Source organism: Dromiciops gliroides, chromosome 2 (assembly GCF_019393635.1).
Source record: "Dromiciops gliroides isolate mDroGli1 chromosome 2, mDroGli1.pri, whole genome shotgun sequence".
Lineage (NCBI taxonomy): Eukaryota > Metazoa > Chordata > Mammalia > Microbiotheria > Microbiotheriidae > Dromiciops > Dromiciops gliroides.
This window is the reverse complement of record NC_057862.1, coordinates 576,788,807-576,805,449: the sequence shown is the minus strand read 5'-3', so window position 1 is coordinate 576,805,449 and position 16,643 is coordinate 576,788,807. Positions and strand designations below refer to the sequence as shown.

At 35.9% G+C, this 16,643-nt stretch overlaps 1 protein-coding gene across 2 annotated transcripts in view; it reads right to left on the bottom strand.

Moving 5' to 3' along the window:
* The window catches only part of GPCPD1 (glycerophosphocholine phosphodiesterase 1), an 85,277-nt gene that overhangs the window by 20,046 nt on the left and 48,588 nt on the right, over nt 1-16,643 (bottom strand). For both annotated transcript variants that reach the window (XM_043981327.1, XM_043981328.1), the window contains exons 14-15: nt 4,258-4,300; nt 1,870-1,931 (exon numbers count right to left, since the gene is read on the bottom strand). In XM_043981327.1, coding sequence (XP_043837262.1) covers nt 1,870-1,931; nt 4,258-4,300 — 105 coding nt within the window. The remainder of the gene's footprint in view (nt 1-1,869; nt 1,932-4,257; nt 4,301-16,643) is intronic.

Sequence of the window (16,643 nt, the reverse complement as noted above, 5' to 3'; positions counted from 1 at the left end):
AAATATTCACTACCATTTTTTAATTTAAATATACCAAGCTCAGTTAACAGAAACCACAACTGTTCATACCTGCCTTGTTATTTTCCCTCTAATAACTCAGGAAAATTGTACCCACTAATACAATTATATACCTCTATGCCAACCCCTAAGCCTTATTGTGAATTTACTTCATTTACCCAGCAACCATTCTTTCTTATTACAATAAAAAATTTTAATACAAAAACTCTGCCTTAGCACTGTTAATAATCAGTATTCCAAGTTTCTTTGCTTATATGCATGTCTATATGTATACACATATATGTATATGCATATATAGAAAGAGAATATAAATTAAATAGAATTTGCTGATTAAATTTGTTAAGTTTTCAAAAGAGAAAACCAGTATCCCCATATGTATTTTCTACATTGGGCAACCGGGAAGGCAAAGAACCTTGGAAACATGCCATATGAGGCTACACTGCCTAAAATGTTTACCCTAAGAAGACTTGGGTTGATATAAAAGCTAAAACATTAAAGGGCTGTCACGTTGAAGAAGAATTAGAGTTGTTCAAAGCATTTTGCAAGCCATCTTATTTAATCCATGAGGATATAGTGAATATGTGTATGTATACAAACATAAACATATATATATATGTATGTATGAAGATAACTCAAAAATTAATCGAGTTATAAGAATGACAATTCTTAAGTAATGGCACATGTTTGAAACAGATCCAGTCAGTCAAAAATAATTTAGTAAGCACTTAATATGTGCTATACAGTATGCTAAAAGTGCAGGTCTTTACAAAGAAATGCAAAAATTCTCTGCCATCAAGAAATTAACATTCTAATGGGGGAGATACCATGCAAATAACCAACATTAGGTACCTAAAAAGAACTAGGAAAGGCCTCCTGCAAATGTTGGGATTTGATCTGAGCCTTGAAAGAAGCTAGGAAACTAAAAGGCAGAAGGTAAGGAATGAAAGCATTACAGACATGGGAGATTTCCAGTGAAAAAAAACATAGTGAGAGGTGACAGAGTATTATTCATAAGGGACATTAAGTAAGCCAATAAAACTGGGTTGTAGAATGCATGAAGGGAAGTAAAGTACGAGAAACCTAGAAAGTTAAGAAGGGTCCAGATTGTGAAGAGCTTTAAAAGTTAAAGAGAGGAATTTATATTTGATCCTGAAGCACATAGGAATTTGAATTTACTGGAAGTAGCATGGGGGTCCAACTTATGTTTTTGAAAAATCACTAGCAGCTAAGTGGAGGATGGATTGAAGTGAGGAGGGACAGAAGGCAAGGGAGTTGAGAAGATGGGAAGATTTAGGAGAAAAGAGAATTCACTTACTATGCCCTGGAACTGTGCTAAGCACTAGGCATACACAGAAAAACAAAAGACAGCCCCTGTCAAGGAGCACACAGTCTAATGGATAATGATAATAAATTTTGTTTTAGACATGTTGAGTTTGAGTTATCGAAGAGTCAGTAGTTGGTAGTCATGAGGACTGGGTCTAGATAAACAGATCTGTGACTCATGTACAGAGAGAATATAGATTTCAGCTGAATATCAAAGCTGCTTCTCAGCTATTAAATGACACATTAAAAAACCTAATCAACCTATTTTTAACAATAATTCAATAACTATTTCTAAAGTAGCTACAGTGGACTGAGCACTACAAATTGGAAATTATAAAATTAAACAAGATCCCTCCTCTCAAGAACTTGCTTAATACTTAAATTTACTTACTTCAATATGATTAATATAGAATTAGAAACATATATTTTAAAGTAAAATAAAATATAATAGTATAAAAGGTTTTTTATACCAACTAAAGAATTATTCAACATAAAATTTTATAAATATAGGCTTTGCAAAGTACTTACCATCTGGAGAGAAGGGAATGGTTGATTTTCTGAGATATAATTTTCTTCCTTGGCTAGAGATGCTGAAAGTTAAATTTATAAATCCATCAATGAATAAAAAAAACCTCACATCAGAGTCCTTTTTTTCATACTCATAAGATAACAATAAATTTCATTCACAAGTATATTTACTCAAGGATCTTTAAAAACCACATATATCCACCTACCCCTAGGCCTTATTTTCTAAAATACTTATGAAAAAGATTCTAATACCTGACAAATATCCAATTGTATAATCAAAAGGCAATACAATGTCATAAGAAAAGAATACTGGCCTGAGAGTGATGAAACCTAGATTCCAGTCCAATCTCTACCACTAACCATATAGCTTCAGGCTAGGAACAAAGTGTAAGGGCTAAAATTCTAGCTAGTCTGTCTAAAGTATCTAATGAGTGATCTCCAATAAATTATAAGCTTTAGCAAGAGTTAGACTTTTAAGCATTTATTAAGGAGAATAAGAATCTGGTAAAGAGAGAGAGAAAGGCCTACATTCATCTATTAAAGGGAGAGTACATGTCTAGCTCCCTTCTCCACCAGAGTCCACACAAAAAAGCTCGAGTCAGAGTGCCAGGCTCCCCTTTCTTCCTCCCACAAGCAAATGTCACTTCCTGACACCAAAGAAAAGACGCATGGTCTTGCCCTCAGAGACCTTCACCTCATGGCGGAGCTTTTCTACAGTAAGTCTCCAGCAGATGGCATCATTCCAATTGTTACAAAAGCCAAGACATTTGAATCTTAGTTTCCTCTCATATCAAGGAAGTTTATATAGAAGATCACTTACACCAGGACTAATATTAAGACTCAATGACTATTTGTATTCAATTTCAAATTCAATGCTATTTTCTATAGCATAACTTTTATGGTTATTTTCAGCAGAAATTCAGTAGTTTAATATATTTTTAAGTGGAAACAGTCAATAAGCATTTAAATGTCAAGCAATGTGAAAACTATCTGGGATATGAAGAAAGTTAAAGGACAGTCCCTGCTCTTGATGAACCTATGGCCTACCAGGGAATTCAACATATAAACAGATAGATACAAACAAGCTATATAGAAGATAAATTGGAAACAATTAACAGTAGGAAAGCAATAGAAATAAGGGGGATTAGCAAAAGGCCTTCTATAGGTGGCCTGAATTTGGCTGGGATTTAAAGGAAATCAAAGGAAGCCAGGAGATGGAGTTAAGGAAGGAGAGTATTTCAGGCTTAAAGATAGTCCAGTGAAAAAGGTCTGGAGTCAGAAGATAAAATGGCTGGTTTAAGGAACATCAAAGAGGCCAGTGCCACAGTATCACAGAGTATGGGGCAGGGAAGAACAAAGCATGAGAAAATTAAAAGGTACTTTTGGAAGCAGGGGGGTGCAGTATGGGATAGGTATGAAGGTTCTGAATGCCAAATCAAGGATTTTATATTTCACACCCTAAAGGTGATAGGGAGCCACTGAAGTTTACTGAGAAGGGGTGATATGATCAAACTGGAACTTTGGGAAGATAATTTTGACAGCTAAGTGAAAGAAAAAAATCCACTCAGGAAAAACTAGCAGCAGGTAGATCAACCAGCAGGCTACAGAAATACTATAACTGTGAGGTGATAAAGGCCTGCTCCAGGTTGATGACAGAGCCAAAGGAGAGAAGGAGGTTTTTATGAGAGATGTTACAAAGGTAAAACTCACAGGCTGTGGCAACTGATTAGATGTGAGGGAGGGTGATGAAAGAGAGTGAGAAGTCAAGGTTCTAAAGCTGATGACAGTACTCTCAACAGCAATGGGGGGGGGGGGGGGGGCCGGGGCCTGCAAGTGTGCTGATAATGAGTTCAGTTTTGGTCATGTTGAATTTAAGAGCTGTGTGGGATATTAGTTTGAGATATCCATTAAGCAGTTGAAGATGTGAGACTGGAGATCAGCAAAGAGATTAGAGTTGGATAAGAAGATTTGAAAATCATCAGCATAGAGATGATCATTGAATCCATGGGAACTGATGAGATTACCAAGCAAAGTAGTATAGAGGGAGAAGAAAAGAGGCTGCACAGCCCTGTGGGATACCCATGGGTAATGGATATAACCTGAATGACAATCCAGCAAAGGAGATTGAGAAGCAGTCAGATAGGTAGCAGGAGAACCAGAAGAGAGCAGTGCTGCAAAATTCTATATTCTATGATTCTGTGAAACAGTTAATCTTTGTCCTCATTAAATGTATGTCTGTGCTTGCTAGTAACATACTGGTTTACATAAAGAGAATAGAAATTCCATCTTTAAAAACCAAGTTTAGAATATACTAATTCAAACCGGGAATAAGGAAATAAAACATAAATGTTAATTTTAAATAAACCATTTTTCGATGCTGCTACATACCATTTAAGTGCTCTTTTGATTTTAGCGCAGTTACATGAGATAGCTGGAAAATATAAGAAAAATTACAGTTATGTTCTAAAAGTCTGAACCTATTCAATAATGCTTTATGATTAAGAGATGAAATAGAAAAATCAGAAAAAGAATAGTTATAGATATTTGCAAAATTAAGCATAATCCAATGCATAACATTTAAAACAATAAATTTAAGGGTGAGCGCAAATAAATCATACAATCCATAAATAATGTTAACAAAAACTATGGCAAAAACCAGAATCACAGACCATGTCCCTTGATTACAAATATTAGTTCAAGATAGTATTTAATGAGCATCGGTCTAATCTGTGAAATGGTTTATAACATTAGATCTTTCAGAAATGTAATTCAGAAGATAAGGATATAACCACAAAATTGTATTACACACTAATATAACATTTTCGTGATATGAACATATGTATATAATTAAACTCTCTGAATGAAAGGTATGATAATTAAGCTCAGAGAAGGCAAAAGTAATTAAAAAAGAAACATTTACTGTTTGGCTCACTTTAATCTAAAGTTATGAGGGCAAATTCTGTATGTAATGTTAGCTAGCCATTTAACAAATGCTAGACATTAGGAAAACTGAGCAAGCAATTAAATGGATAAATTAACAAAAAGTTGAAGCTATACAGACACTAGGATATGCTGGATCTAGACAGAGAAAAATGAGTTCAGTAAACAAACCAAAAGCATGGTTCTAGCAGTAAGGAAAATTTTAAGTTACCTAGATATTTAATAGAATTATTTTGCCAAAAAACAGTACAGGTAATAATTTGATTTGCCTAAATAATGATATCATTCAAAAAGTAGTAGAATGAATGAGAGGAAATAATAACCAGATGTAATTTTACTACATCAAGGCACTAGTTGTTGAAGTATAAATGATAGGAACCCCGGGAGAACATAAAAGGTCCCTCCCTCTTAAGAGACTGTGATAAAGGAGAAGAAACCCAGGCATTCTAACACATATCCTTGAGATTTGAGGAGAAAAGATTTCAAAAAGGTTCAGAAAGAGGACAGTTAGGATTTCATGGACTGAAATTCAGTAGGGGTCAGCTCTAGAGGAATTGGAAGATACTAAGAAGGAAATTCTGAAGACAGAAATAATTCTGAAAAGAAAATTGAGAGTAATTTAAAGAGATTGATTGTAGATACACTAGGAACTCACTAACATCTGTAATAAATCATCTCTTCCATCACATTAATTTCCATATATCCATATAATAAATATATGCTTTCTGATTTCACTGACAAAAGTTTTAACAGTTTCATCTATTCCAGGAATTCTAGTTGAGTTCGTGCCCAAATTGTGTTTTTCTTTAAAACTTTACTTGTAGATGTTTGCAAATCATTCTCTTCTCTTCTGGGTTTGTGTCTTGAGCATTCCTGTTATAAGAGGTTTTTATGATGGGGTTTTATTTGTATTTGCTCATTTTTTTTGGCCTACTTCCTAACTTTGTACTTAATGAGAGGGCCAGGATCTGTGCATTTCCATAGGGAAGGTCTGTTTTGGTACCATTGCTGCTATTTTGAAGGCCTGAGTATTGTGTGGTTACGGCAATCTTTCAGTGATCCCACAGTGGTCTGATCCAGGGCAGAATCTAATTGCTGCCTCTTTAGTCTGCAAGGTCTGAAATTGAGCAACAATAGCCTCCTGCTCAACACAACCATTATCAGACAGCTGGAAAGATCTTCAGGTTCAGTTACAGAACTACAGGTTCCCCTTAGATCTCAGATTCCTGTTCTGGTTATTCCTTTGCAGACTTCAGACTAGAATGGAGGCTGGAAATGATACTCCACTTTGCTCATGAGAGCTGAACTACACTGTTTTCTTCAGAACTTGTTCCTCTCTCAGTATACCACCAAGGTTCAGAGACTTACAAGTATGTGTGTGGAGGGGGTGGGGGGTAGGGTAAAAATGCACATATATGGACATAGGTCTCCTCGTCAATTTGCTCAGGATGTGTGATCTGGAACTGCATAGGGGCAACAACGCTACCAGTTCACATCTGTCCGTTATGGTACCCTGGCATGAGTTTGGGGGTACCCCAATATGAATCTGTGACTCTTCTTGTCCCAGTTCAGTCTCTCTTAGTACAATGGTATGCTTTCAAGCATGGAGTGCTCTGTGCCAGTCCCTGCCCCAGTATGTGCAGACCTGTCAGTCTTGCTATGCCAATCTGGGCTAGAAAAATGACTCACTCTAACCTTTTCTTGGATTTCCCTATCAGGATCTGGTCTGGTGTTTTCTAGACATGTTTGGAGATGTTTTTGGGAAGATCCTCAATGCACTGCCTCCTGATACCTTACCATGTTCCGCCTATGTATTACATGAATTCAAGTTAACAAGACTAGCCTAACTACATTTTCAAATATCAAAAGAATTAACAGATATAATCACTGTTGTACTTGGTCACTGATGTTTGAAATATGACTTTTATGATGTTAGTTCTGCTAAATCTTCCTTTTAAAATTCTTTATTATATGATGCCTTTTTGCTAGGGAAAAGAAAGAATACATAGGGAAATATGTTGTTGTTCAGTCATGTCTAACTCTTTGTGACCCCATGCACCAGGTCTTTCTATCCACCGCTGTCGAAGTCTGTCCCAGCTCATGTTTGTTGCTTCCATGACACCATTAATCTTCTACGGTCCCCTTTTCCTTTTGGGTTCAATGTTTCCCAACATCAAGGTCTTTTCCAATGAGCTCCATCTTCTCATTGTGTAATCAAAGTATTTAAGCTTCAGCTTTAGCATTTGTCCTTCCAATGAGTAGTCTGAATTACTATCTTTAAGTATTGGCTGATTTGATTTCCTTTGTTGTCCAAGGGACTCTAAGAAGTCTTCTCCAGGAACACAATTCAAAAATATTGATTCTATAGAACTCAACTTTCATGATAGTCCAACTATCATAGCTGTGTGTTACTACTGGAAAAGCCATGGCTTTGACTACATGGATATTTGAGAGCAAGGTGCTATCTCTGATTTTTAGTATGCTGTCCAGATTTCCCATAGCTATCCTTTCAAGGAGCAAGCTTTTTTTTTTTAATTTCACAGCTGCAGTTGCTATCTTCAAAAGTCTTTGAGCACAAGAATAAAAAATCTGACACTGCTTCCATTTCTTCTCCCTCTATTTGCAGGAAGTGATGCCAAAAAATCTTAGTTTTGGTTTTGGGAGATTTTTTTTTTAATGTTAAGCTTCAAGCCAGCTTATACACTCTCTTCTTTCACTCTTATCAAAAGGTTTCTTAATTCTTCTTTACTTTCTGCTATCAGAATGGTATCATCTGCATATCTGAGATTGTTTATATTTCTTTTGGCAACCTTGATTCCAGCTTTTGATTCATCCAGCCTGGTATTCTGCATGAGCTATCTGCATATAAGTTAAAAAAATAAGGTGACAATACACAGCTGTGTTATACTCCTTTTCCAATCTTAAACCAACCAGCTGTTGCAGGTTTGGTTCTAACTGTTCCTTCTTGATCCACACAGATTCCTCAGAAGACAAGCAAGATGATCTTATATTCCCATTTCTTTGAAGACTTGCCACATTTTGTTGTGATTCACACAAAGGTTTTGGCATAGTCAATGAAGCAGAAATAGATGTTTTTTCTGGAACTTACTTGACTTCTCTGTAATCCAGCAAAGGGTGGTAATTTGGTTTCTAGTTCTTTGACTCTTTGAAAACCTGCCTGGTCTTATGGTAATTCTCAGTTCCCATATTCCTTAAGCCTAGCTTGCAGAATCTTAAGCATAACCTTACTGGCCATCTAGTTCTGGAGGCAGAGCCAAGATGGTGGAGTGGAACCTGAGCTCTCCCAAATTGCCCTGAGAAACGTTAAATGAAGCCTCTCAACTGATTCTGGAGCTGTAAAACCTGCAAAAAAAAAATGGTTAAGATAACATAGAAGATCTTCAGGAAAGGTCTGTTTCATCTCAGTAAAAGGGAGTAGCACAGTTCAATGCAGCCAGTGTATGAGCAAGCCAGCAAAAGGCTCTTAATCACAGCACAGATCAGCAGGTGAGGACCCATGGTCCTAGCTCAGCAAGCTAGTAGCACAGCAGACCAGTTGTGAAGCCTCCAGCCCCAACGCAGAAGGCAGTCTGCCAGTTGGGGTTATTGGCTACCCTAAAGACCCAACTATACTGGGTCACTCTAGTGCAGTGAGAAAGCTGCAAGTTGCTGACACCTCAGAGCAGAAAGCTGGTCACCTGTCCCCTAACCCCTGGTCCCAGCAAAAGAAGCTTGGGACAGTGCACGCTGTACGCCAGCAGCAGAACTGAACCTTAAAAGGCACAAAAGAAGTTAAAATATGAATAAGAAACAAAAAAGAACCCTCACTGCTGACAATTACTATGGTGACAGGGAGTATCAAAACGTAAACTCAGGAGGACAACAATGATAAAATACCTACATGTGAAGCCTTAAAGGGGAAGAAGAATTGGTCTGGAGAACAAAAAGCTTTCTTGGAAGAGCTCAAAAAGGATTTTATAGACCAAATAGGAGAAGTGGAAGAAAAATTGCGAAAAAAAATGAGTTATGCAAAAGAGAATCAATAGCTTGGAAAAAGGACAAAAATTGACTGAGGAAAACAAGTCATTAAAAAATACAATTGGGGGCAGCTAGGTGACACAGTGCATAGAGCACCAGCCCTGGATTCAGGAGGACCTGAGTTCAAATCCGGCCTCAGACACTTAACACCTACTAGCTGTGTGACCCTGGGCAAGTCACTTAACCCCCACTGCCCAGCAAAAAAAAAAAAAAATACAATTGGCCAAATGAAAAAGGAGGTGTAAAAGCTGACTGGGGACAATAATTCCTCAACATTGGAATTGGGCAGATGGAAGCTAATGACTCAATGAGACAACAGGAAGTCAAGTAGAAGAAAATGTAAAATATCTCTTTAGAAAAACAACAGGGACAGCTAGGTGGCACGGTGGATAGAGCACCGGCCCTGGAGTCAGGAGGACCTGAGTTCAAATCCGGCCTCAGACACATAACACTTACTAGCTGTGTGACCCTGGGCAAGTCACTTAACCCCAAATGCCTCACAAAAAAACAAAAAAAAAAAACCTGGAAAATAGATCCAGGAGGGGCAACCTACATATAATTGGACTGAGGACCATGATGAAAAAGAGAGCCTAAACAGCATACTACATGACATTATCAAAGAGAACTGCTCCAATGTCTTACAACCAGAGGAAAAAGTAGTCATTGAAAGAATCCACTGATCACCTCCTGAAAGAGATCTCAAAAGGAAAACTCCAAGGAATATCATAGCTAAATTCCAAAATTATCAAATCAAGGAGAAAATACTGCAAGCAGCCAGAAAGAAACAATTTAAATATCAAGGAATAACAATCAGAATTACACAGGACCTGGCAGCTTCAATATCAAAGGATCAGAGGGATTAGAATATGATATTCCAGAGGGCAAAAAAACTGGGATTACAACCAAGAATGCACTACACAGCAAAATTAATCATAACCTTTTAGAGGAAAAGATGGGCATTCAATGAAATAGGGGTCTTTAAAACTTTCCTAAAGAAATGCCCAAAACTGAGCAGAAAATGCAGTCTACAAATACAAGATTCAAGACACACATGAAAAGGTAAAAAGGGGGAAAATAACGTTACTCAATAAGGTTAAAATGTTTGCATCCCTAAATGGGAAGAATATACTTTTAACTCTTGAGAGCTGTATCTTTATTAAGGCAGACAGGAGAACACACAGACAGAAGGTGTGGGTATAAATTGATTCTGATGTGGTGATATTTAAAAAAAAAAATTAAAGGGTAACATAAAGGATTATACCAGAAGAGGAAAGGCAAGGCAAAATGGGGTATATCACATCATGAAGGAGCACAAAAGACTTATTACAATAGAAGGAAATAAGGGAGGGATGAGGATTTTTTTGAGCTTACACTCATATGATTTGGCTCAAAAAAGGAATAACACACTTCAGTTGGGTATAGAATTTTATCTTACCCTATGGGGAAGTAAAAGGGGAAAGGGGAAATAAAAGGGCAGGGTGCTGATAGAAAGAAGTGTAAAACTAGGAGGGAAAAGGGGAAAAGACAAAAAGGAGGTAGGGCTGATAGAAGGGAGGGTAGACTGAGGTGACCAGAAACAAAACACTAGTTGGGGGGGGGGGGGAGGAAACAGAAATGTACAAACAAGAGGAAAAATAGGATGCATGGAAATACAGTTAGTAATAACTGAATGTGAATGGGATGACAGACAGCATAGTGGATTAAAAACAAGAATCCTATTATATGTTGTTTACAAGAAACACATTTGAAGCAGAAAGATACACACAGAGTAAAGGTAAAAGTCTAGAGAAGAATATATTACACTTCAGCTTAACTAAAAAAAAAAAAAAACCAAAAAAAGGGTAGCAATCCTTATCTCAGACAAAGCAAAAGCAAAAATTGACCTAATTAAAAGAGATAAGGAAGGAAACTACATCTTGCTAAAAAGGTACCAGAGACAATGAATTAATATCAGTACTAAACATGGTACAGCAAGTGGTACCACATTCAAGTTCTTAAAGAAGTTAAGTGAGTTACAGGAAAAAATAGATAGCAAATCTATATTAGTGGGGGACCTCAACCTGCCCCTCTCAGAATGAGATACATCTAACCACAAAATTAATCAGAAAGTAGTAAAGGAGATGAAAAGAATCTTAGAAAAATTAAATGATAGACCTCTGGAGAAAAGTGAATGGGATTATAAAAGAATATGCTTTTTTCTCTATGGTACATGGCATGAATACAAAATTTAATCATGTATCAGGGCATAAAAACCTCACAGTCAAATGAAGAAAGGCAGAAATAGTAAATGCATCCTTTTCAAATCACGATGCAATAAAAATTTTGTGTAATAAAGGCCATGGAAAGATAGACCAAAAATTATTTGGAAACTAAATAATCTCATCCTAAAGAATGTGTGGGTCAAACAACAAATTATAGAATCAATCAATAACTTCATCCAAGAGAATGACAATAATGAGACAACATACCAAAACTTATGGGATGCAGCCAAAGCAGTTCTAAGGGGAAATTTTATATCTCTAAAAGCTTACATGAATAAAATAGAGAAAGAGGAGATAAATGAATTGGGCATGCAACTAAAAAAGCTAGAAAAAGAACAAATTAAAAATCCCCAATTAAACACCAAATTAGAAATTCTGAAACTTAAAGGAGAGATTTATAAAATTGAAAGTAAGGAAACCATAAAAGTGATAAAACTAAGAGCTGGTTCTATGAAAAAAAATAAAATAGATAAACCTTTGGTTAATTTGATTAAAAAAAAAAGATGAAAACCAAATTATCAGCATCAAAAATGAAAAGGGTGGAGAGCAGCTAGATGGCGCAGTGGACAAAGCACTGGCCCTGGATTCAGGAGGACCTGAGTTCAAATCTAGCCTCAGACACTTGACACTTACTAGCTGTGTGACCCTGGGCAAGTCACTTAACCCAACCAAAATCAAATGATTATCTCAATAGATGCAGAACGAGCTTTTGACAAAATACAGCATCCATTCCTACTAAAAACACTAGAGAGCATAGGAACAAATGGAACTTTCCTTAAGATGATAAACAGTCTCTATCTTACACCATCAGTAATCATTATATGCAATGGGGATAAGTTAAAGGTATTCCCAATTAGATCATGGGTGAAACAAGAATGTCCATTATCACTACTATTATTCCATATTGTACTAGAAATGTTAGCTTTAGCAATAAGAGAAGAAAAAAGCAATTGAATTAGAATAGGCAAGGAGGAAACAAAACTATCACTTTGCAGATGATATGATGGTATACTTAGAAAATCCTAGAGAATCAACTAAAAAACTACTTGAAACAATTAACAACTTTAGCAAAGTTGCAGGATATAAAATAAACCCACATAAATCATCAGTATTTCTATATATGACCAACAAAGTCCAGCAGCAAGAGATAGAGAAATTCCACTTAAAATAACTGTACACAATATAAAATATTTGGGAGCTTACCTGCCAAGACAAACCCAGGAACTATATGAACACAATTACAAAACACTTTTCACACAAATAAAATCAGATCTAAACAAATGGAGAAATACAAATTGCTCATGGGTAGGCCATGCTAATATAATAAAAATGACAATTCTACCTAAATTAATTTACTTTATTCAGTGCCATGCCAATCAAACTACCCAAAAAGTATTTCATAGAGCTAGAAAAAATAACAAAATTCATATGGAATAACAAAAGGTCAAGAATATCAAGGGAATTAATAAAAAATGCAAAGGAAGATGGTCTAGCAGTAACAGATCTAAAACTTTATTATAAAGCAGCAATCATCAAAACTATTTGGTACTGGCTAAGAAATAAAGAGGTAGATGAGTGGAGTAGGTTAGGCACACAAAACACAACTTGAATACAACAATCTCCTGTTTGATAAACCCAAAGGCACTAGGCCCCAGGATAAGAGCTCGCTATTTGACAAAAACTGCTAGGAAAACTGGAAAATAGTATGGCAGAAACTAGGCACAGACCAACATCTTAAAGCATACACCAAATTAAAGTCAAAATGGGCACATGATGTAGATGTAAAGGATGAACAGTTTATTTGTGAGATCTATGGAGAGGGGAAGAATTTATGACCAAAGATGAGATAGAGAACATTATAAAATACAGAGTGGATCATTTTGACTGTATTAAATTAAAAAGGTATTGCACAAACAAAACCAACACAAGCAAGATTAGAAGAAAAGCAGAGATCTGGGAAATAATTTTTACAGACTGAAATACGTATGAGAACTGAATCAAATATATAAGAATACAAGTCATTCCCCAATTGAGAAATGGTCAAAGGATATGAACAGGCAGTTTTCAGATGATGAAATTAAAGCTATATACAGTCATATGAAAAAATGTTCTCAATCACTGCTGATTAAAAAATGCAAATTAAAAGCACTCTTGAGATACCACATCACACCTATTCAATTGGCTAACAGGACAAAAAAAGGAAAATGATAAATGTTGGAGATGATGTGAGAAAATTGGAACACTAATCAAATGTTGATGGAACTGTAAACTGATCCAACCATTCTGGAGAGCAATTAAGAGCCATGCCCAAAAAGCTTTAAAACTGTGCATACCCAGCAATACCATTACTAGGTCTATATCCCAAAGAGGGTTATAGGTTAAATGACCCACATGTACAGAAATATTTAAAGCTGCTCTTTTTGTGGCATCAAAGAATTAGAAATTCAGGGGATGCTTATCAATTGGGGAATGGCTAAACAAGTTGTGGTATATGAATATAATGGAACACTATAGTGTTGTAAAAAACAATGAAAAATGAGCAGGAGGATTTCAGAAAAACCTGGAAAGACTTACATGAATTGATGCTCAGTGAAATGAGCAGAACCAAGAGAACATTATACACAGTATCAACAACACCGTGTGATGATCAGCTGTGATAGACTTAACTCTTCTCAGCAATACAATGATCCAAGACAATGTCAAAAGACTGATGCTTCCCACATCCAGAAAAAGAACTGTGGAATCTGAATGCAGATTTAAGCATACTATTTTTACTTTTGTTGTTGCTTTCTTGTTACTGTTCTTGTCCATTCTTTCTGGCTTTTTTTTTCTTTTTGTTCTGATCCTTCTCTTACATCATGACTGATGCAGAAATATGTTCCATGTGAGTGTAATGTATAACCTATATCAGATTACTTTCTGGCTTTAGAAGGGGGGAGGGAGGTGACGGTGGGAGAAAAATTTGGAACTAAAAAAAAAAAATCTTCACATGTAATCGGAATTTTTTTTTAAATAAAATTTAAAATAATCATTCTGAAAGATGAAAATAAAATACCCTTATAGGCACATGAAGTGAGCACAATTGTTTGGTAATTTGAATATCTTTGGTATTCCTTCCTTAAGACCGGGAGGTAAACTAATCTTTTCCAATCCTATAACCACTATTAAAATTTCCAAATTTGCTGGCATATTGAATACAGAACTTAAACAGCACCATCTTTTAGGATTTTAAACAGCTCTCACCCAAAATGCTATCACCTGCGCTAGCTTTATTGCTGGTTAGCAATGCTTCCTAAGGCCTATTTGACTTCATTCTCCCTGGATATCTCTAATTTTATTGAAGAGATCATCTTTCCCATTCTATTGTTATCTTCTTTTTCTTTGTGTTGCTCATTTAAGAAAAACATCTCTCCTTGCTGTTCTCTGAAATTTCACATTTTGTTGGCTCTTTTCCTTTCACTTTTCTTCCTCACTCAGCTATTTGTAAAGCCTCATCAGATACCATTTTGATTTCTTGTTCATTTTATCTAGGATCTTTTTTGTTGCTGTACAATATTGCAAACTTCTAGCCACAGCTCTTCAGAGACTCAATCTACCAGATCTCATTCCTTAAATCTATTCATCAGTTTCACATCATAAAGGAAGTCATTTAGGTCATACCTATACAGTGTGATGATTTTTCCTACTTTCATTAATTTAATTCTAAATTTTGAAATAAAAAGTTCACAATCTGAGCCACAGTCAGCTCCAGTCTTGTCTTAACTGACTGTATAGAGCATCTCTAACTTTGGCTACAAAGTATATGACCAATCTGATTTTGATATTTACCAGCCGGTAATGTCCACATGTAGAGTCACCTTTTGGATTGTTGAAAAAGAGTGCTATGCCCAATTAGGTATCTTGACAAAATTCTCTTAGTCTCTGCCAGCTTCATTTTGTACTACAAGGCCAAATTTGCCTATTATCCCAATTATCTTCTGATTTCCTACTTTAGCATTCCAATCACCCATGATGTGATTTTTTTGCTGTTATTTCTAGAAAATGATGTAGGTATTCATATAACTGATCAACTTTGGCCTCTGTCAGCATCAGGGGTTGGAGCATAGTTATTACTGTGATGCTGAATGGTCTGCCCAGATATCATCCTTTCATTTTTGAAATTCTATCCCAATTCTACTTTTTTTGCCCTTTTATTGACTATGAGGGCTATTCCATTTCTTCTAAAGGATTCTTGTCCAGAGTATCACCTGAATTCAATCAATTCCTGTCCATTTAAGTTTACTGGCACTGAAGATGTCAACATGTAATCTTTCCATCTTCTCTTTGACCACATCCAGCTGACCTTGGTTCCTAGATCCTACTGGGAAATGGAGGTATTGTAAAAACAAAGAGGAAATATAATTTTTTGAAAGAAAGATCATGGAGAATAAAAAAGGTACCAATGGTTTGGAAAAGGTATGCCATTATTCCAATTTTCAAAAAAAGGGGAAAGCATAGTGCCTTCAAACAATGATTCCTGGAAAAATTCTAAAGCATATCATTAAATGGGGTGGTTAAATTTCATGTAGAAAAAATAAATGATCACAAAGTAGCAACATGACAATCAAGAACAAGTCAACTCAGATTACTGCAATTTGATTTATTTAAGATGGCTGATAGACTGGTCAACAAGGAAAATATGATAGATATAGTCTAAGTAAATTTTATTTTAGCAATGCATCTACGAAAATTTAATGTTCTTCATACAGGAGAGATGGAGAGATACAGACTAGACAATAGCTTAGTTAGATGAATTCAGAACTGGTTGAATGTCCAGATCCAAAGAGTTACGCAGAGATCTCTTCTTGGCCCTATGCTATACTGCTGTCTTTTTCAGTGATTAGATAAAGGCATATATGTCATGGTTATCAAATTTATAGAGAACATAAAGTGGGGATAGGTGAGATTTAGAATCTGAAGAAGTGGTGTAAATTTGGATTGAATATGATAAAATGACATTTAAAAGAGTTAATGTGATTTTTGATACCTAGGTTCCAGAAATTGATTTCACATATTCAAGATAGGAACAGGCAACCCTAAACAGAAGTTTGTCCTAAAAACATATTGAGTCAACAAGATAAAGAGCCCAAGAAAGCTAATGAAATTTTAAGGTGCATTGAGAGACAGAGTGTCCAGAACTACTGACAGGTGTACTATTTATTACTCTGCCTGGTTAGGCCACGTATGGAAAACTATGTTCCACTACAGATAATGAATGTTAAGAGACAGTTAAAAACTGGAGAGAATCCAGTGGACAACCAGGATGGTGGAGGGCATCAAGACTGACAAATACTGTTTTCAAATATTTCAAGAGGTGTCACATAGAATAAGAAATTAGGTTTGCCCCATTTGAACGCAAAAGATAGAACTACGAGCAACAGGTTAAAGTTTTACCAAGGAAAATTAGACTTATTTTATGAAAATATTTCTTATCTATTAGAACTAACCAAAACTGAATAGGTCCCCCTTGGAAAAAATACTGGATTCCTCCTCCCT